The 18,753-nt window shown below is 62.9% G+C and overlaps 1 protein-coding gene across 2 annotated transcripts in view; it reads left to right on the top strand.

Annotated features, from left to right (window-relative positions):
* DGKD (diacylglycerol kinase delta) overlaps positions 1 to 18,753 on the top strand; it is a 102,853-nt gene that overhangs the window by 74,949 nt on the left and 9,151 nt on the right. For both annotated transcript variants that reach the window (XM_028510034.2, XM_036022686.1), the window contains exons 11-27: positions 2,782 to 2,921; positions 3,700 to 3,793; positions 4,834 to 4,928; positions 5,033 to 5,132; positions 5,220 to 5,493; positions 6,590 to 6,739; positions 7,596 to 7,724; positions 8,924 to 9,011; positions 11,834 to 11,944; positions 13,044 to 13,140; positions 13,286 to 13,393; positions 14,354 to 14,467; positions 15,328 to 15,462; positions 15,723 to 15,874; positions 16,211 to 16,322; positions 16,411 to 16,503; positions 17,408 to 17,527. In XM_028510034.2, the coding sequence (XP_028365835.1) occupies positions 2,782 to 2,921; positions 3,700 to 3,793; positions 4,834 to 4,928; positions 5,033 to 5,132; positions 5,220 to 5,493; positions 6,590 to 6,739; positions 7,596 to 7,724; positions 8,924 to 9,011; positions 11,834 to 11,944; positions 13,044 to 13,140; positions 13,286 to 13,393; positions 14,354 to 14,467; positions 15,328 to 15,462; positions 15,723 to 15,874; positions 16,211 to 16,322; positions 16,411 to 16,503; positions 17,408 to 17,527 (2,112 nt within the window). The remainder of the gene's footprint in view (positions 1 to 2,781; positions 2,922 to 3,699; positions 3,794 to 4,833; positions 4,929 to 5,032; positions 5,133 to 5,219; positions 5,494 to 6,589; positions 6,740 to 7,595; positions 7,725 to 8,923; positions 9,012 to 11,833; positions 11,945 to 13,043; positions 13,141 to 13,285; positions 13,394 to 14,353; positions 14,468 to 15,327; positions 15,463 to 15,722; positions 15,875 to 16,210; positions 16,323 to 16,410; positions 16,504 to 17,407; positions 17,528 to 18,753) is intronic.

The following is an 18,753-nucleotide window of genomic DNA, read 5'->3' as shown; positions in this document are numbered from 1 at the left end:
CCGCGGGCGCCGTGCCGCCGTTAGAGAGTGGCTGGGCGGTCTCGGGGCGTGCTCCGTGAGCCCGCGGAGCACCGTTCCCAGGTGGGGGCCCACGGAGGCCTGGCAGCAGGGAGCAGGAGCAGGAGGCGCGGTAGCATCCTGGGGCCCGGGGCTGTTACACAGGAACAGGGACCTCACAGTTAGAAGGACACCGAGGCGCACAAAGGACCTGCCTCTGCAGGACGGATCCGGGTTGGGAGCAGGTGTGGGTGGCGCTGCCGCCCCGCCTTGTCCCCTCCTGCCCCGTATTGGGTCGTGTGGAGTAACTTACTGCCTGATGCCTCTTGTTGTCCAGGGAGGGAGAGAAGCAGACTTGAACTTAAAGTCACAGCTGGGGTCCCTTGGACTTAATTTTTTTTGGTATTAAAAGCAGATTTTTCTGATTGTAAAAGTCAAGTGCTCATTGTTTCCACTCCCAGCCTCCCCACGCTCATCCCCCCTCCGTCGCTGCCCACTGCTGACACCGGTCACTGTCCCCAGACCCCTCGGCGACACGCTCGTGGTGTAGTGCGGCTCTGAGTTCCAGCTGCTGCGTCAGGGCGCTTTACACAGCAGCATGTGACGGGCCCCGCGCTCGCCCTGCGGCAGTGAGTGGAGGTCCGTGGGGAGGTTCTCTGCCCAGCGGAGCTCTGCCAGCCCTCGGCTAGCTCACTCGCTGCGCCGTCCGCCCGGGCCGCTCCGTTAAGACGCCTGGCGAGGACCACGTGGACCCGGCCCCGTCAGCCCCTTTCAGGGGGCGCCCACGCTCAGACTCCCTCCGGGCCGCACTGGCCTTGTTTCCCGGGGCCACGGAGAGCCGCCCCCTCCTCCGCCACCTGTTGCCGCCCTTTTTGTTTTTGCCCAGTAAGCGGGCAAAAAGGGTAGGTTTTGTTTTTCTTTCTTTAATACTGGTGAAGTCAAACATCTCAGCCATGAATTTTTAAATGAATCACCTGTCTATGTTTCTTGACTAGATTTCTATTGGGGTAGTTACCTTTTAAAATTGATTTCTTTGAGGATTATTGTCACATTGGGGATATAAAATCTTTGTCGGTCATATTTTCCCTAGTTTTTCATTTGCTTTGAACATGCTGTTTTCAAGTCTTGGGCCTGACTCTCCATGTTGGCGGGCCTGGGAGGTGGGGTGGGCTGGTTTTAGCCTGCATGTATGTAGCCCGGGCGCTGGAGCGGTGTTGGAAGGTGGACTGGAACCACTCAGCCCCAGCGAGGCCACTTGCTCAGGGAAGAGAATGCTGCCCCCTAGTGGTGAAGTCTGGGCACTACACTCAGGTCCTGTGTTAAGTTGTGTTGACTTCTAGGATGACCTACCTCCAAGTTCATTGTTGCTAGTCAGGAAAGCAGGTTTCATCTAGTCAGGGGAACTCAGTGAGCACTTACCTTCTCCGGCCTCCCTGTGGCATGTGCTCCTCACCCCCTGTCCCCTGGCTTCCCCTGGACCCGACCCCTTGGTGCTCCTCATCTTCCTGTCTGCCCCACCCCACCTCAAGCCCCTCATTTCCTGCATTGAGCCCTGACCCCACTGAGCCTCCCCAGCCCACATTTTTTTTCCTTAGAGTCTGGAAATTATCATCTACCCAACACCCGAGCTAGAGATCTGATAGCTATTCTTAATTTTTCCCTCGCCCTCCTCATTTCTGCGTAGTTGCTGGGCTCAATTCTGCCAGCCCTGTGTGCTGCTGACCCTGGGCCTCCGTGCATCCACCCTCCCCAGGGTCCTTCCCCACAGCAGTTCTGCACATGAACCCCTGAGCGTCTCTTGGTGACCCCTTGGCTTTAGGGTGCAGCCCAGACTCCCTAATGCAGTTTCCCGGGGCCCGGTGTGGCTCCTTGCTCCTCTGCGTCTCCAGCTTCCTCCTCAGCGCCCTCACTTGGGTGGAGTCTCACGGGCAGGGGGGCCGCCTCTCCAGCAGGGGGCCCACTGCAGTGCCCTCACACCCCTGCCCCTGCCTTTTCTTTCAGGCTCTGGGGACCCAGTGCCCACATGTCCTGGTCCTCACCTTCCAGCTCACTGTCCCCAGCAGGGTGGGGGGCCTCCCTCGTGGCCGGGGCGGGCGACTGTGGTCTGGCAGAGCCTAGGGAGGACCAGCGGCCCTCCCTGCACACTGCGTGTTGCAGTTGGAACTTCCCGAGTGCTCTCCTGGCCTGGTGGGAGCTCTGGGGCGGGGATTCAGGGGGCCGAGGCCTGAGCAATGTAAGGGGTCTCTCTGGGGAGTGGCAGATAGAGGGATGTAGGCTGAGCACTGGGACGTTGTCAAGTTTGGTGACCACACTGGGTGTCCTGGTACCTGTTTGGGTGGGACTCAGAAGCCCTTGAAAGCGTGTTGAGAGGGGGAAGCGACACTAGTGATGTCTTTGGAAGATGAGCTTGGCCTCAGTGAGTCAGACGGCGCGGATGGAGGGAGACACGGCGGGTGGGGAGCCACAGAAGGGTTCTTCAGCATTCAGATGCCCAGCAGCCAGGGACGGGACTGAGGCCATCGCCGTGCCAGTGGGAGGGAAGGGGATTTAGGACGCGGTTTGGTGAACGAGGTCCTAGCGGGCGGCCCCCACAGGGCAGCAGGCGAGGTGCAGCCTGTGGCAGAGGAGGACTCGGCTGTGGGGCCCGAAAGGCCGTCTGTCCTGTCCCGTGGCTCTGCCTGGGGCGGCGGGGCCTCGCTCCTGGGAAGCGACTCTCTCTAGTTAAGCCACCGTGGTCAGCGACGAAGAGGGCTCAAGGCTGTGTCTTCCCCCCGTGTCTGTCAGTGTCAGCTGGGCGTGCTTCCCCTGGGCACAGGGAACGACCTGGCGCGTGTGTTAGGCTGGGGCTCGGCCTGTGACGACGACACTCAGCTCCCTCAGATCCTGGAGAAGCTGGAGAGAGCCAGCACCAAGATGCTGGACAGGTGAGTGGGCGCGTGGCGGTGCTGCCTACCAGGGCGGGGGGGAGGGGGCGGAGACAGGTCACCTCGACCAGGGGTTCTTACCGGGGTCCCTGGAAACCGCAGGCCCTCTGCAGTTAGTAGTAGAAATGACTTTCCTGGTATCTTTACCTTTTGGCCAAGATTATGGAAAAGATAACAGACAGGTTAGGTGCCCAGTGATCAGATCTTCCCTCGAGGCCAAGCCTGACCCACTGGGGCCACTGAGGAAGGTGGCCCTGTCCCCTTCCGCCATTGCAGCCCTCACCTGACACCTGCGAACAGGGTGCCCTCCTCCGTACTTCATGTTCTGTTCCCAGAAGAATCCTAAGTGTTGGGTGCATGGTTTCTGTGTTTTCAGCAACCCCTCGGCATCCTTGGGGGGAACTGCCTTTAGTTCCGAGTGCATGTCTGAGGTCCCACCCGCTGGAGCCCGTGGTGACTCGGTGGTGTTGAGACGCCGCACGTCCTCTCACAGGACCCTGTGGTTGCCATCAGGGGGTGTGATCTCAGCGCCCCGCCATTCCTTCTCCACTTACGGGGGTTCTGTGCGTTTTGTGCGTGAGAAGAGCTGGCTGCTGGCTGAGGGCTTGTGGCTCTCTGTCCCGTAGTGACAGTCCTTAGTCCTGAGAGGAGCCCAGATCAGGGACTTAGAGACACAGTTGGAACTGGTGGGAGGGTCCCGGGGCCTGCGGCGGGAGGTGTGGGGCCCGCCCCGGGAGGTGGGCCGACTGCTGGGAGCCGCCTGCCCGTGTGTGTGCAGGTGGAGCGTCATGGCCTACGAGACCAAGCTGCGCCGGCAGGCCTCCTCCTCCGCCACCGGCACGGGCACCGAGGACCTCAGCGAGGGCTCCGAGGTTCGTACTTCCGGCCGGCCGCCTGCCCCCAGCCCTGCTTGTGCTGTCATCCTCACCCTAGTCTGGCCCGCAGAGGCTCGGGGGCAGCTCGGGACCGAGCTGGGGACCCATGGACTCCGACCTCCCTGGGCTTTGAGGTCGTCTAGGAGCTTCCTGCTCGCCATCAGGATTTGGGTCCTTCGTGGGGACGATCTCCTAGGGCTTCCCACTCTCCTCGCCCCTGCCGCCGCCCCTTGTCCCCCGGGTGCCTCCTCGTGCAGCTGGCTGTGCCAGCTTGACGTTCAGCTCTTCTTTCATTTCCGGGTGGTTATGGTGGCTTGCCAGCTCCACAGGGCGCAGCCTTGCCTGCCTCATTTCCCACCCGGTGGCAGCACGGCCCCGGTCCCATCGCTGCGCTCAGGCCCACCGGGGCAGCCGGCTGCTGGCTGAGCAGGAGAGGGAGCGCTCTGCCCGGGGCCGCCTGCCGGTCGGCAGGGTGGACGGAGCGCAGTGGGCTGGGGCCGGCGCCGGCAGGCTGGGCCTGCTGCGGCGTGGCCTGCGAGCGGAGAGTGGTCGCACTCTCAGGAGAGGAAGAGTGTTTGGGCGGAGCCTCAGAGGGGTGCTGTCAGCCAGTGGTGGAGCTCGCTGCCGCTGGGATAAGGCCTGGAGTGGGCTCACCGCGCAGGGTCAGCTCCCCTGTGTCGGCAGGCAGACGTGTGTGGGGAGGGGCGCTCCCGTCTCGAGGAGGGGGGCCCGGCCTCGAATCGGCCAGGCGGACTGATGAGCGAAGGAGCGCTACCCGGGGCGGCGGGGCGGCGGGGGCTCGCTCCTGGCACGGGCTGCTGCTGGTGAGCCTCGGGTTGAAGGGTGAAGGAGCCCGAGGGGTTTTTAAGTTTTCACTGAGGCCCATCCGTGCACGTCTTCGGGGAGCCTTTGTGGCCTTCCTGGTGGCGCTGGCGGGGCTAGCCGGGGCAGCGAGCTGAAGCGGGGCTGGGGCGCAGTGGGTGAGGAGGTCACCGGTGGACTGATGGTCGCCCTGCCCTGTTCTGGGGTGACTGTAGGTGCAGCAAATTCTCTTCTATGAAGACTCTGTTGCGGCCCACCTTTCTAAAATCCTGACCTCCGACCAGCACTCGGTGGTGATCTCATCGGCCAAGTGAGTACCGGTGGGCCGGCAGAACCGGGCTCCACCGTGTGGGGCGCCGGGTTCCCAGCCAGAGCTGTCTCTCTAGAAGCGTCTTCCTGCGCTTCCCCCCACAGGGTGCTCTGTGAGACGGTGAAGGACTTCGTGGCTCGAGTGGGGAAGGCCTACGAGAAGACCACCGAGAGCTCAGAGGAGTCGGAGGTCATGGCCAAGAAGGTCTGTCCCCTGGCTCCCGGGTGGGAGGGTGTCGGGACAGAGAGGAGCTCCGTGCCACTCCATTCCACTCTGCTTGCTCCCGCCCAGTGCTCTGTCCTGAAAGAGAAGCTGGACTCTCTCCTCAAGACCTTGGATGACGAGTCCCAGGCCTCGTCCTCTCTGTCCACCCCGCCGCCCACCATCGCCGAGGAGGTGGAAGACGGGGACGGGCTGGGCAGCAGCTGCAGCTCGACCGTGGACCGCTCAGTGGGGTCGGCGTGCCCGGCGCGGCCGCAGATATTCCGGCCGCGGGAGCAGCTCATGCTGCGGGCCAACAGCCTGAAGAAGGCGATTCGCCAGATCATAGAGCACACCGAGAAAGGTAGCTGGTCTCTTCGTAACCAGGGCGGTTTCTTCAGGCGGGCGCTGGCCATGGTGCCGGTTTCCTCCGAGCACGGTGGCAGAAAGGCCTCCACCGCTCCCTGGAAGGGACCTCGCCTCTGGGGACTCCACCCAACCTCGGGTACAGCCCTGCGGGACAGGCCCCTGTCCGCCTGGAGGTCGGGCTGCCTGGGGACCGTGCTTCAAGGAGAGCCCCGGTGCTCACAACCGAGAGGCTCCCAGGACACCGGGAGGGGTGGCCCTGCCCAGAGGCAGCTGGTGGATATAGAGGCTGGACCTGGGGACAGCGACAGCAGGGGCAGGAGGAGTCAGACAGGTGGGAGGACCGTGTGCACCGTGGGGTCTGAAGCAGGGCTGGCTGCAGTGCAGAGAGTGCCCGGGGCCTGGTGCCCCTGGTCAGCCTCCCTGGGGGAGGCAGGGAGACCGATGCAGGGTGAAAGGTCTGCCTGGCCGGCCGCGCCCTTCTGTGAGGCTCGGTTTGCTAAGCTTGAATGAGATCGGGGGGAAACCGCATTGACCCGTGACCGTCATTGCCTCCCATCTCGCCGGGACCCGTCCACTCCCTCCTCAGCAAGCCCCTCCTCGCCCTGGGCTGTCCGCGCTCTCCTTGCCTTCAGAAACCGTTGTGTGTTTTCCACGTGTGTTTGACGCATTCCCAGCCCTCACCTCTTTACTCTGAGCAGATGGACCTGCTTTTGCCTCAGTGAGAATAATAAGGTCATGACCTCCCAGCTACACACTGGTGGGTGCACGAGGTGGAACCCCTTGTCAGTCCCCTGGGGATGCTCTGGGCTCTCGGGCCTTCACTTACCTTCTCTGCGCGTCCTCCAGCCTCGGGTCCTCCTCCTCGGGCTGCTGGCATGGACGCTTGGTGCCCCTGGTGTGCGGGGCACTGGGCCCAGGGGACAGTGAGGATGAGGTGGGAGCTTCAGGGTCTCAGCCGCAGCCAGGAGGACACCTGGAAAAAATAAGACTGGGAGACGCGCAGGGAGTCTGTCCAGCAGGCCCTCCGCCAGCCTGGTGCCGTCTGCGGCTCATGCCACGGGCTGAGCCGTGCCCATTCTTGCCCCGTGCAGCTGTCGATGAGCAGAATGCCCAGACCCAGGAGCAGGAGAGGATTGTCTTAGGTCTCCCTGAGACGGAGGAGAAGAAGGACCTGAAGCCGGACGACAGGCTGTGCCACAGAGACAGCTGCGGGGCTGCCAAGCACAGGAGCCTCCGCAAAGGTACAGCCCGCCGGTCTGGGTGCCCCTCGGTGCTGCGGCCAGGCCTGCGTGCTGCTGGAGCAGCTCGCTGAGCGAAGTTTCAGGGTGCCTTCTCGTGACTGCCTGCTCCGGCCACTTGGCAGCAGGAAGGGCAGGGACACTCGGCCTTTCTGTGCACCACCTGCTGCGTGCTGTCTGTCTGATGGCAGGTGGGGGTTCCGGGGGAGCCCTGCTGCTGAGAAGTGTGCTTTCCCCAGGACCTCCCTGTGCACCCCAGATCCAATGGGGCTGAGGGCCTTCCGGCTGCAGCCAGCTGGGCACCGTGCATGTGCGAAGTTTGCTCCCTTAGCCGGCCTTGCCTGGCATGGTGGCCAGGGCAGCACCCAGCCCCACGGGCCGTCTGCCCGGGGACCCTTACCCCTCCTAGCGGAGCCCCCAGTGCAGGCTCCCGATGTGGAGGATCGTCCCTTCCCACTGGCTGTGCGCGGCCCCTCCCTTGCAGCCCAACAAGACCCTGGGAGGTACATCTGCCTTAGAGGTCACTCCATGGTCATTCCTATGCAGAACTTGGCTTGGCCCCTTGAGCCCTTAGTATAACGAGGGCTTAGCCGCTCTGTGCCCTGCCCCGGCCTCACCTTGGTGGCCTCTGTCACTCTTTAGGTGGCATTCAAACCCACCTGCCTCTCCTTGTGCCCTCCTCGTCTCTCTCTCTCTGGGCTTCTGTCTTCATCTCGCCCATTCTGCCCGGGCCGCCCAGTGGCTTGTGAGTGCTGCACTTCCCCTGGCCCTCCGCCTGGCGTTTCTCCAGTGAGCTCTCCCAGCGGGCAGTCGTGGTCTCTCCTGGACAGTCTGATGGCTCTGTGTCCTGTTTCTATAGTGTCCAAGTCCCCGTGTGAGAAGCTGATAGGCAAAGGAAGCCTGTTACTGGGCAGTTCTGCCTCCCTCCCCACCCAGCCAGGAAACCGGGATGGCCTGCCCGCGTTGAACACGAAGATCCTGTTCCCGAGTGAGTGTCCCCGCCCCCAGGCAGGCCAGGCTCCGTGGCCAAGGGTGTCTAGGGAGGGCCTCGGGGGCGGGAGGGCGTCGGGGACGCGCTGACCTGCCAGCCAGCCAGCCAGGCCCAGGGCCTGTGGCTTTGCCGGGTCTGGGGTCTGTGGGAATGAGTGAGACCAGGTCCCTGTCCCCCTCGGGAGTGAGGACGGGCTCTCAGAGTCAGGTCACGGCGCGAAGGTGCCTTATCAGTGACAGAGGGCCGACGGCACCCACACTGCTGCTCGGGGGCCCCAGGAAGGTGCCTGGAGCAGGCGATCCTCCAGCTGGGTGCCAAGGGGTAGGTGGGCGTTATCCTGAGGGAAAAGAGCAGGGCGGGTGGGCTGTGCGGGACGCGGGGGGCAGTGTGCACCACTATTTCTAGCGTGATCACGGCAGGAGCACAGCCAGCTGCCGGGAGGGCTGGCCCCGAGCGCTTTCCTCCCCCTGCTCGCTCGTTGCCCCCGATAAAGTGGAGGCAACGCCCGTGGCTGCCTCCCTGCGGGGCGGCTGGGGCGGGACTTGGTGCCTTCGAGGGAGGCAGCGCTGCGATGTGGCCCGCAGACCCCCTGAACCAGCTCGGGCCGAGTCCCGAGCCCTCCTGGCCGCACCGTCCCCCCCCCCCCGAGTGCTTTGGTGGCTTCTCGTGACTCGCCTGTCAGAAGGAAATTCCAGAAGCCCCTGGGAAGTGGGCCCTTGCACTTGCGAGGCGTTGGGTCAGCCAGTGATGAAGACCTCACTGGGATGCTGGGCCAGGCCGAGTGCTCAAACGCGGGGCTTCGTCCCTGCCTTCAGGGTTGGCTTAGAGACTTCAGATGGGTGCGGGGGGCTTGAAGGCTCCTGTCACCAGGAATGTCCCTGGGGTTCATCCCTCTGAAAGGAGCCTCCCCGGACTGGGCACCTGGACGCCCAGAGGCCGCTCTGGTGGGGGTCTGTACGCTGTCTCACCAGCGTCCGTTCCTGCCGCCCGGTGTGTGTGTGTGTGTGTGTGTGTGTGTGTGTGTGTCCTGGGTGTGGGCTGATGACAGCCGCTCCCGACGCCCAGCTCCTCGTCGTCAGCGTGTGTGCCTGCTCATCTGCTGCTTTAGAAACATCGCATTGCGTGTTCTGCTCGACGCGTCCGTCAGCCACGGGGGCTCCTGACCGGGGCCGCCCCCGCCGTTGTGTCCCTCACAGGTGTTCGTGCCGGTTCCTTGCCTGGTGGCTCGGTCATCAGCCGCTTGTTGATAAACGCTGACCCCTTCAACTCTGAGCCGGAAAACCTGTGAGTACGGCGTGAGCCGAGGGGCGTGCTGAGGACAGAGTGCTGGGTCGGGCGGGGGCTGCTTCGGAGTTACCCAGAGGCCTCGGGGGGCGGTTGCCTCGGGGGTCCTCTTCAGCTGGTGCCGGCCGATGGGGGAGACAGGAAGCCCCCGCTGGAGTGGGGGGCGTGGGGCCTGCCCCAGCTCGCTCCCAGGCCCCCGGTGGTCGCGAGTCGGCCTCTCCTGAACAGACGTGGTGTTGAGGTTCAGAAACTCCTCTTGGCGCCTGGCTTTGCACTTGCCCTTTGCCGCCGCTCTTCGGTCCCTCGGCCGGCCCCGCGCTGGTGTCTCCTCCTGACCCCTGCCCTCTCCCCGTCGCTGTCCTGCTGCTCTCCCGTGCGGTCACCCCCCGCCCCGCCTGGTGCCCCAGGCCCTGGGCCAGGTCCTCCTCCTGGTGGTCTCCAGGGAGACGCTGTCCTGGGCTTAGACGTGTGGGGAGGAACGTTCTGGGCTGCCCTGTGCCCCCGCCCTGTGCCCGGCCGGGCCCCAAGGTGGAGGGGCTGTAGCCAGCCGTTGAGTTGAGTCTGCCCTGGTGTGGATACACGCCGCTGTGGACACGGAGGGGTGTGAGAGCCCGTCTTTCCAGGCTTCCCTTTTGGCTGGCTGAGAGCGCGTTTCGGGCCGCTAGTGGCCGGTGATGTTGGTTAAGAGTTGCCGAGTGTGTGTCTGGTGTGGTGTGGTGGGGAGAGCAGCCGAGAAAGGTGCGGGTGGCGGGCGCTCTGAGTCTGAGGAGGGCAGGGCCGGAAGGGTGCCAAGCGGCGGCCCCGTCAGGTCAGCGGGCCAGGGAGGGGCCTGGGTTCAGATCCTGCTGCCAGTGCTGGCCTGCCTGATGCCTGGCACCCCCTCCACCCCCAGACCCGACACGGCCGCCTGCTGTCTGCTCTGCACTGCGGGCCCCTCGCAGGGCTGCTGGGGCTCCGGTCTTGACCCTTCCTGACGTTTCCTCAAAAAGATCAGAGCTGTCGTCCTCCAGGGTCAGTGCCCCGGGGCCCCGGAACTCAGCATTTCATTTGTCACTCGTTCCCTCACCTGAGATCCCCGAGGGTCCATATCAGGCAGCCACGGCCATTGGCTTCTCTTCGTTCTGTCCTCTTCAGACGGGGAAACTCCCGTTCACGTGGGGAGACTGTGCTCCCCCTCCTCCACCCTCGCCCAGGCCAGCAGCCCAGGCCGTCACCCGCCAACCCAGGCCTTGGTCCTTCGGCCTCTGACTGCGATGGCCTCCGGGAGCCATCCCGGCGCACTTCCCAGGCCCCTGCTGCCTGCCGCCTCCAGGCCCTGGGCGCCGTCCCGCCACCCGTGTCCCCTCGTCCCAGGCCGCTTCTCTGGCTCGGCTCCCTCTCTCTCCCAGGACCTGCAGGTACTGGGTGGCGTGCGGTCTCAGTTTTGTCCGGAGCTGTGCTCCTACCCAGCTCTTAGGCACTTGCATTGAGCATGTCATAAAAACACGGGCACGTAGTCATCCCTCGTGAGAGCAGGCTGCAGACACCCGTTCCCCTGAAATGTGCCAGGACCCTGGCCCCTGCCGCAGTCTCGAGCCCACCCACCTCATTGCATTTCTCTGGGGACTTCTGCCGCGGATGCCACGAACATGCTCTTCTCCTTGCTGCTTCCTCGGGGTGGAGGGTCAGGGCCGCCCCCTTCACCCACCTGCCCTGGAGGGGAATCGGGGCCCTAGAGCCCCAGGTGTGATGATACCTGCGGCCCGATGGGGCAAGAAGCTGGGATATTTCTTGCCACGGTGGGTGTGGGGAAGGGAAGTGTTGCCGCGAGGCTGGGAGGGACGTTTTCGGATTAGCGGACTTGCTTTAACTGGGTCGGGGACGACCGAGGGATGTCCTGAGGAACAGAGTCTACGTGCCATGGACTCACCAGGCGTGACGTTGCCGGTGGGAATGTGGGCCAGGGCAGCCGCTTTGGAAGACAGCCTGGCAGGTCCCCTGAACCCAGAGATTGCACGGGCCCAGCAGTCCCACTCCTGGGGATGGGCCCACGAGAGAAGAGACCCGTCCACACTAACGTGTGTGCACGAATGTGGGCACATACTGGTCCCGAGTGAAACAGCCCCGGTGCGCACGGACTGATGGGTGTCGTCCCCACAGTGGGGTGGTGTTGGGCCAGTAGAGGGGATCAAACACAGAGCCAGACGAACCCTGAAAACACCGTTCACTGAAGGGAGCCGGACGCAAGGGCCCCTGTCGTGGGGTCCCGTTGACAGGAAGTGCCCGGCGGGGGCAGGTCCGTGGGACAGGAGGCAGGAGGCAGGCTGGTGGTCGCCGGGGGTTGGGGAGGGGTTGGCACTGCTGGCTAGGGGGTGCGATACGCCCTTTCTTTCTGGGGTGACGCAGTCATTCTCAAACTGGTGGTTGTGGTGGTGACGTGACTCTGTGAGTGTGTCAAAAATCACATTGTACACTTCAGCCCTGGTGGTGCGGCTCAGTGGTTGAGTGCCGGCCTGCGAACCAAAGGGTCGCCGGTTCGATTCCCAGTCAGGGCACACGCCTGGGTTGTGGGCCAGGTCCCCAAGCTGGGGGGTGTGCAAGAAGCAACCACACATTGATGTTTCTCCCCCGCCCCCTTCTAATCTCTAAAAACAAATAAATATTTTTTAGAAGTCATACTGTGCATTTTAAATGAGAAAGTTATGTGGCATATGAATTATTTCTCAATAAAACTGTCACCAAGAAAAAAAAAGTCCAGAGCCTTGCCCTCAGGAAGAGCTGCTCGGAGGCTGGGGGGCGGGAGCGCTGAGCAGGCTGTGGGACCCGCTCTGACCCCCTTGCAGGGAGTGTTACACGGAGAAGTGCGTCATGAACAACTACTTCGGCATCGGCCTGGACGCGAAGATATCCCTGGACTTCAACAACAAGCGGGACGAGCACCCCGAGAAGTGCAGGTGGGTGGCGCTGTGTGCACACCTCCTTCGAGGCTCCCTCGCTTCTCCCTGACCCGTGAGGTCGTTCCTGGGGTCAGCGGGCCACCGTGCGCCGTGTGCTGAGGCGGGGCATGGACTCGGAGCCTAGATGCCTGGGTGGGAGCAGGGCCAAGTCCAAGAGGCCAGCCTGGAGGAGGGTTCCCCTGAGGTGGGCCACGCTGGGGCAAACTCAGCGTGAGAAAGCGAGTGACCCTGCCTGAGGAGAACGGGGGCTGAGTCTCTCAGGAGAGTCGTGTCTCTCGTGAAGGAGCATGGCACAGAGCGCGTGTGGAGGTGCCGTGTCCTGGGCCAGCGGGGCAGCCCGGCCTCTTGCTGGGGCGGGGTCAGGGCCCCGAGCCCGAGCCCCCTGCAGAAGACTGCCACACGAGAGGCCCCGAGGGCTCTTGCTGGGGATGTCACTAAAGCAGTGACAGGAAGCTGGCCAGGGGCCGCTGCTGTGTGGTCAGAGCTGGGGAGCGGGAGCGCGCTGAGCCCAGCCAGAAGGGTCGATCCAGTACGGGACTCGGGGATGTGCCCACGGAGATCGGCCACGCCGCAGGACGCATGGGGCGTGCCCCACTCAGGGGGAGGGGGGCAGGGCGGGCCGGGAGGCTCCGTGGGCCGGTTCTTGCACCCGTGGCTCACAGGTCCAGGACAGACAGGAGACCACAGAAGTGTCTGTCGTCGGCACAGGTAGATCTGGGGGCGACGAGACTATTTTCTCCTGTGCGTTTTCCTGTACTTTCCAAAGTGTGTGTGGTAAGCGTGGTTTTATAGTCAGAAAAAGTCATGATTTATAAACTTCGGGTGAGGTCCTCAAGTGTCTGGACCTTTTTGCCTTTCAAGGTACGATCACTTTCTTGGGAAATGCCGCTTTTCCTCCAGTAAGTCTGGCTCTGCTCACTTTTCATAGACCCCTAGCAGGAACACGCCCTTCCTGGAGGTGTCGCTCAGCCCTCAGGGGAGGGCTGGACGCGACCCGTTTGTGAGCGGGTGCGGCCCCCACACCCTGCAGCAACGACTGCAGTTACCTGTACAGAGAAGGCCACGGCCACGGCCGTTCCTTGCTTCCCCTGTCCAGGAGTCGGACCAAGAACATGATGTGGTATGGGGTTCTCGGGACCAGAGAGCTGCTGCACAGAACCTACAAGAACCTGGAGCAGAAGGTCCTGCTGGAGGTGAGCCGGGGGCCTCCGTGACTGCAGGTGCTCAGGGGCCCGTCGGACTCCTGTGGGCCCTTCTGCCCCGTGCGGGTTGCTGGCGGAGGACTAACGGATGCTCCGCGTCTCTCCTCTCTCCTTGTCCTGCATGCCCACCGCTCAGTGTGACGGGCGGCCCATCCCGCTCCCCAGTCTGCAGGGCATTGCTGTCCTCAACATTCCCAGCTACGCCGGAGGGACCAACTTCTGGGGGGGCACCAAGGAGGATGACGTACGTACACGGGTGCTGGGTGGCATGGGCCTGAGCTCGGGGGCAGGGCGGTGGTGACCAGAGGGGTGGCCCCTTCACACAGCGTCAGCCACCTGGGGCCCCAGTGGAGCCTCGGCAGGCACTCGGGGCGCTCTGTCGGTGATGCAGAGGGATGGATGCTCCTGCCTTGCACTGCCAGTGGGCTGGAGTGGAGAGCTAGACAGATGGGGACCCCACTCACGAGAAGAGGGGCTGAGTAGAACAGGTGTGGTCAGAGGCATAGGTGAGATGCAGAAGCCAGTCCCACCCCCGACGTGGGGTGATCTGGGAATGCTCCTAGGAAGAGGGGACATCTGTGTGGAGACCTGAAGCACATGACTTGGGGTCAGCCAGGTCAGGTTCGGGGGTGGCGAGGCGAGGCTGTTCTGGGCAGAGGGAGCCGCTGACGGAAGGCGCAGTGGCCAGATGGCAAGGCAGGAAGAGAGTTCTTGGGCGGCACCCTGCAGCGGGTGGGGTGCAGGGAAGCTGGAACTCCAGTGGGGTTGTGTGAGCCAGGGGACGGCTTTGGAATTGATGCTGAGAACTCTGGGAGGCATTGACAGGTTTTTGGGGTGTGGCTTGCTTTGTACATACGAGCTGGTCAAGGCAGTTAACACCCCCCGGGCACTTCAGAACAGTGCTGGTCGCTGTTCTGGGAGTGCACGTGCTCACTCAGCCCCCATAGCAGCCTGTGAGGCGCACGCCAGCACGCATACCGGCGTTACCCAGGCGCAGGTGAGGGCACTGAGGGGCAGGGAGACGAAGTGACTTGCCCAAGGTCATGAGGCTAGTGAGTGGCAGATCCGGGATTGATCCCAGGCAGCTGGTTTCAGGATCTTAGTAACGGGTTCACCCCACGGTTGCCCCTTCAGTTGGGGCGCCAGTGCAGCAGCGCGTGTGGGGAGGTGGGGGCGCAGGTCAGCTCTGACTCGGGCCTTGCAGACTTTCGCAGCCCCGTCGTTCGATGACAAGATCTTGGAGGTGGTCGCCGTGTTCGGCAGCATGCAGATGGCTGTCTCCCGGGTCATTAACCTGCAGCACCACCGGATTGCCCAGGTACCGGCTGGGGTCCTGGAGGCAGGGCGGGCCTGGGGGGCTGTCTGGCTCACACCTGTGCGGCGAGGCAGGGCTTGGCCCAGAGCTGCAGTCTCCCCGCACTTGCTCCCATCGATGCGTCCGGGCCCAGAGCCCGGGAGAATAAATGGGAGTCCCCCGAGCCCCTGCCCTGCCCTGCCCTGCCCTGTGCATGCCGCCCGTGCCCTAGCCCCTCTCGCTGAGGCGGGATGAAGTGGGGAAAGTGTGGGCTCGGCCCAGCTGGTGGGGCGCTGGAGGGCCGGCACCTCTGTTACTTGTTTCTGGCCCTGGGCTGGGAAGGGTCTGTCTGTGGGGGTGGGGAGCGTGGTGCTCTCACGCACAGAGACCCCGGGGGGAGCTGACACACCAGCTGCTGGGACCCCCAGGCTGTGCTGTCCAGTCTGTCCCCACGGCAGGCAGCTTGAACTTCACAATTATGACTCTTTAGCGGCACTGTTTTTGTTGAAAAGAGGGGCGGTGCACCCTTAACCACTTGTTGGCAGTTTGCTCTGTTCTGGGCATGTTCGCATGTGCCCGGGGGCCCAGCGGCTCTTGGAGGCCACGAGTCTCGCTGTGGGCTGGTGCTGTTGTCTGGGCCCCGAGACCTCACTGGGGTCACAGGTGCAGTGCTGGCTGAGGGGACCCTGGGGGTGGGGGCGCAGACACTCAGCTCCATGAACTTCAAACAGGAGGGGGTGCTCTGACCACAGGGCTGGCTGTAGGTGTGGGGTCTGCAGCTCCAGGGGTCGGCTGGCATGCGCAGGCGTGCGCAGGGCAGGACGGCACTGTAAGGCTTCGTGGCCGAGTTCGGTGCCCAGGTAACGGCTGTGATGTTTGCTCAGTGTCGCACGGTGAAGATCTCCATCCTGGGGGACGAGGGTGTACCGGTGCAGGTGGACGGAGAGGCCTGGGTCCAGCCTCCAGGATACATCCGCATCATCCACAAGAACCGGGCACAGATGCTCACCCGAGACCAGGTAAGAGGGCTGCCCGAGGGGCTGGGGCTCACCTGCGAGCACACCTGCGCTGCTTCTGTAAGGAGATTCGGGGGCTTCCACGTTCAGTGCTAGAAACTCTGAGCTGTAAGAGCTGAGCCAGAGCGGCGGCTCCCCGGTGTAGGAGAGTCCCCTCTCTGGCCCCGCCGGCCGGTCAGTGTGCCAGGCACGCTCGCTGTCGCTGGACGCGCGCTCGCCCCCGGGAGTGGTGGGAACTGCAGCGCTGGCTTCTCGTGCCCCAGGAATTTGAGAACACGCTGAAGTCCTGGGAGGACAAGCAGAAGTGCGAGTCGTCCCGCCCGCCATCCTTCTCCCTGCACCCGGAGATGCTGTCCGAGGAAGAGGCCACCCAGATGGACCAGTTCGGGGAGGCGGCGGGGGCCCTCATCCACAGGTCAGCGCCGTCCTGCTGCTGGGCCGGGGTCTCGCTCCGCCGCCGGGCACGGGCGTGGCGGTCCTCCCCCAGGCCCTTCACGGGGCCGAGCGGGTTTCCCCTTGCCCTTGGCTTTGGCTTGCGGCCCCTCGTCGTCTCTCAGAGATTGCTCAGACTTTCTGTAGATGGAAGCCTACAACCCGCGGGTGTCTTCAGAGCCAGCTCGTGGATCTGAAAACAAGCCCTGGACTCCAGGGAACAGTCCACTTACTGTCCCCACTTGATTCCCGAGAGTGAGGTGACGTCCAGGTCCCCCCCTCCTCTGGCCTGATGAGGATGCGCTTCTCCTCCCTCCAGCATCCGGGAGATCGCTCAGTCCCACCAGGACATGGAGCAGGAGCTCGCCCACGCCGTCAACGCCAGCTCCAAGTCCCTGGACCAAGTGTACAGCAGGCCCAGAGCCGCGGAGGTGCCTGCCCTGCCCTCCCCTGGCCCCGCCCCCCCGGGCGCGTGCAGCCCTCGGGCCGCCTCCACAGTGTGTGTTCTGTTCTCTGCAGGGGCTGACCTGCAGCTTTGTCCTGGAGATGGTCAGTAACATGAAGGCCCTGCGCAGTGAGACGGAGTTGCTGCTGGCTGGGAAGATGGCCCTGGTGAGCTGGGGGGCGGGCTCTCGCTGGGTGAGGAGGCCATTCTCGCACAAAAGGGCAGCACCTTTTAGTCCGGATTTCCTGGCCTTCGGAGCCTAGACCCGTAGTTGGGAGGCTCCTCAGAGGTCATGACGTGACCTGACCACGTGGTTGGTGCACACACCCTTCTGGCCACATCTCAGCCACGTCGTCTCCTCTCCAGCACGGCAGATCCTGTGGGGGGCGCCGTCGTCCCTGTAGACAGAATTCTCCCTCGAACATCTGCACACGGCCACGGTCCTCCTGGGGCCTGGCAGGCCCGGTGCTCGCCACCCGTCCTCCCTGACCCCTGCAGACCTGGCTGAGGCGGCAGCTCCCAGAAGCCCTCGGGGTGGGGGCGGGAGTGGGGGGTTGCTGAGTCACCGGAGCCAGAGCAGAGAGCGGGCCCGGGCAACCGTTGTCTTCTACCAAGTGAGGATGTGGGCGGCCGAGGGGGTGAGGGGACTTGCTAAAACCACACGCTGGAGAACGGCCCCAAAAGGCCAGTCTTTGTACCCTCTCCCCCTCCCTCCGAAGTGCCCGCTTCTGGGAGCGGGGCAGCGCCTCCCTCATGTGCCCCCTTTCCCACGGGGGTCCCAGGGCGGCGGGGGCAAGTGGGGCATCAGCCCTGCAGCTGCGCTTCTCTGACGGGTCTGGTCTGCTCCACTGCGGACAGAGGAGAGTTTAGTTCTCTCGCTGACACTCCTGGGGAGGGGAGGCTCTCACTTTGACCCCTTAGCCAGGCTCTGTGACTCAGTTTCCGGAAGTCCTTGTAAGGACTCTCCGGGTGGAGCCCAGCACCCGGGGACTTGGCTGTGGCCGCAGCTCCTCAGAGCCCACAACCAGCTGTGTCTCTCCCCCACCACCCCCACCCCCGCCGCGGGAGCAGCAGTTGGACCCCCCTCAGAAGGAGCGGCTCGGGGCTGCTCTCACCGAGATGGACCAGCAGCTCAGGAAGCTGTCGGACACCCCCTGGCTGTGCCAGCTCATGGAGCCCAGTGATGAAGAGGTACGTGGGCCGTGGGGCTCCCCCGGCTGGGGCACTGCTGGGTGCCGTGGCTCTCCCCTGGGTGCCTGTATTCAGTGTGCCCTGTGCGGCCTCAGGGTTAACACGGCGTCAGTCTTGCAGCCCCGATGTGGCTTCTCGAGACTTCTCGAGTAAAAGCCTTCCAGGCGTGGAGAGGGACGGGCAGAGGGAAGGAGCCAGTGTCAGGACGGCCCTGGTGCCTGGGCACAGGCTGCCCGAGGCAGCAGAACTGTGCGGCTGCCCAGGGACTGGGCAGAAGGCGGGCTGAACCGCCCCCCGCCGGCCCGCCCCACTGCTTGCCCGGCTGGGGAGACGCGTTGGTCAGTTAAACAGCAGCTTCCTAGAAGCTTGTTTTCTTTTCTTTTTCTTTTTCTTCTTTTAAACATATTTTATTGATTATGCTATTACAGTTGTCCCATTTTCCCCCCTTCATTCCCTCCACCCTGCACACCCTCTCCCACCCACATTCCCCCCTTTAGTTCATGTCCGTGTGTCATAAGTTCTTTAGCTTCTACGTTTCCCATATTATTCTTGCCCTTCCCTGTCTGTTTTCTACCTATTGTCCATGCTGCTTATTCTCCGTACCTTTTCCCCCTCTCTCCTCCTCCCACTCCCCTGTTGCTAACCCTCCATGTGATCTCCATTTCTGTGCTTCTGTTCCTGTTCTAGTTGTTTGCTTAGTTAATTTTGTTTTTGTTTTAGGTGTGTTCATAATTGTGAGTTTGCTGTCATTTTACTATACATGTTTTTTTATCTTTTCTTAGATAAGTCCCTTTAACATTTTATAAAATAAGGGCTTGGTGATGATGAACTCCTTTAACTTGACCTTATCTGAGAAGCACTTTATCTGCCCTTCCATTCTAAATGAAAGCTTTGCTGGATAGAGCAATCTTGGATGTAGGTCCTTGCCTTTCATGACTGAATACTTCTTTCCAGCCCCTTCTTGCCTATAAGGTCTCCCTTGAGAAATCAGCTGACAATCTGATGGGAACTCCTTTGTAGGTGACTGTCTCCTTATCTCTTGCTGCTTCTAGGATTCTCTCCTTCATTTTTACCTTGGCTAATATAATTATGATGTGCCTTGGTGTGTTCCTTCTTGGGTCCAACTTCTTTGGGACTCTCTGAGCTTCCTGCACTTCCTGGAAGTCTTTCCTTTGCCAGATTGGGGAAGTTCTCCTTTATTATTTGTTCAAATAAGTTTTCTACTT

This window comes from Phyllostomus discolor, chromosome 4 (assembly GCF_004126475.2).
Source record: "Phyllostomus discolor isolate MPI-MPIP mPhyDis1 chromosome 4, mPhyDis1.pri.v3, whole genome shotgun sequence".
Taxonomy (NCBI): Eukaryota; Metazoa; Chordata; class Mammalia; order Chiroptera; family Phyllostomidae; genus Phyllostomus; species Phyllostomus discolor.
The sequence above is the reverse complement of the archived record's forward strand: the minus strand, read 5'-3'. Positions and strand labels throughout refer to the sequence as shown.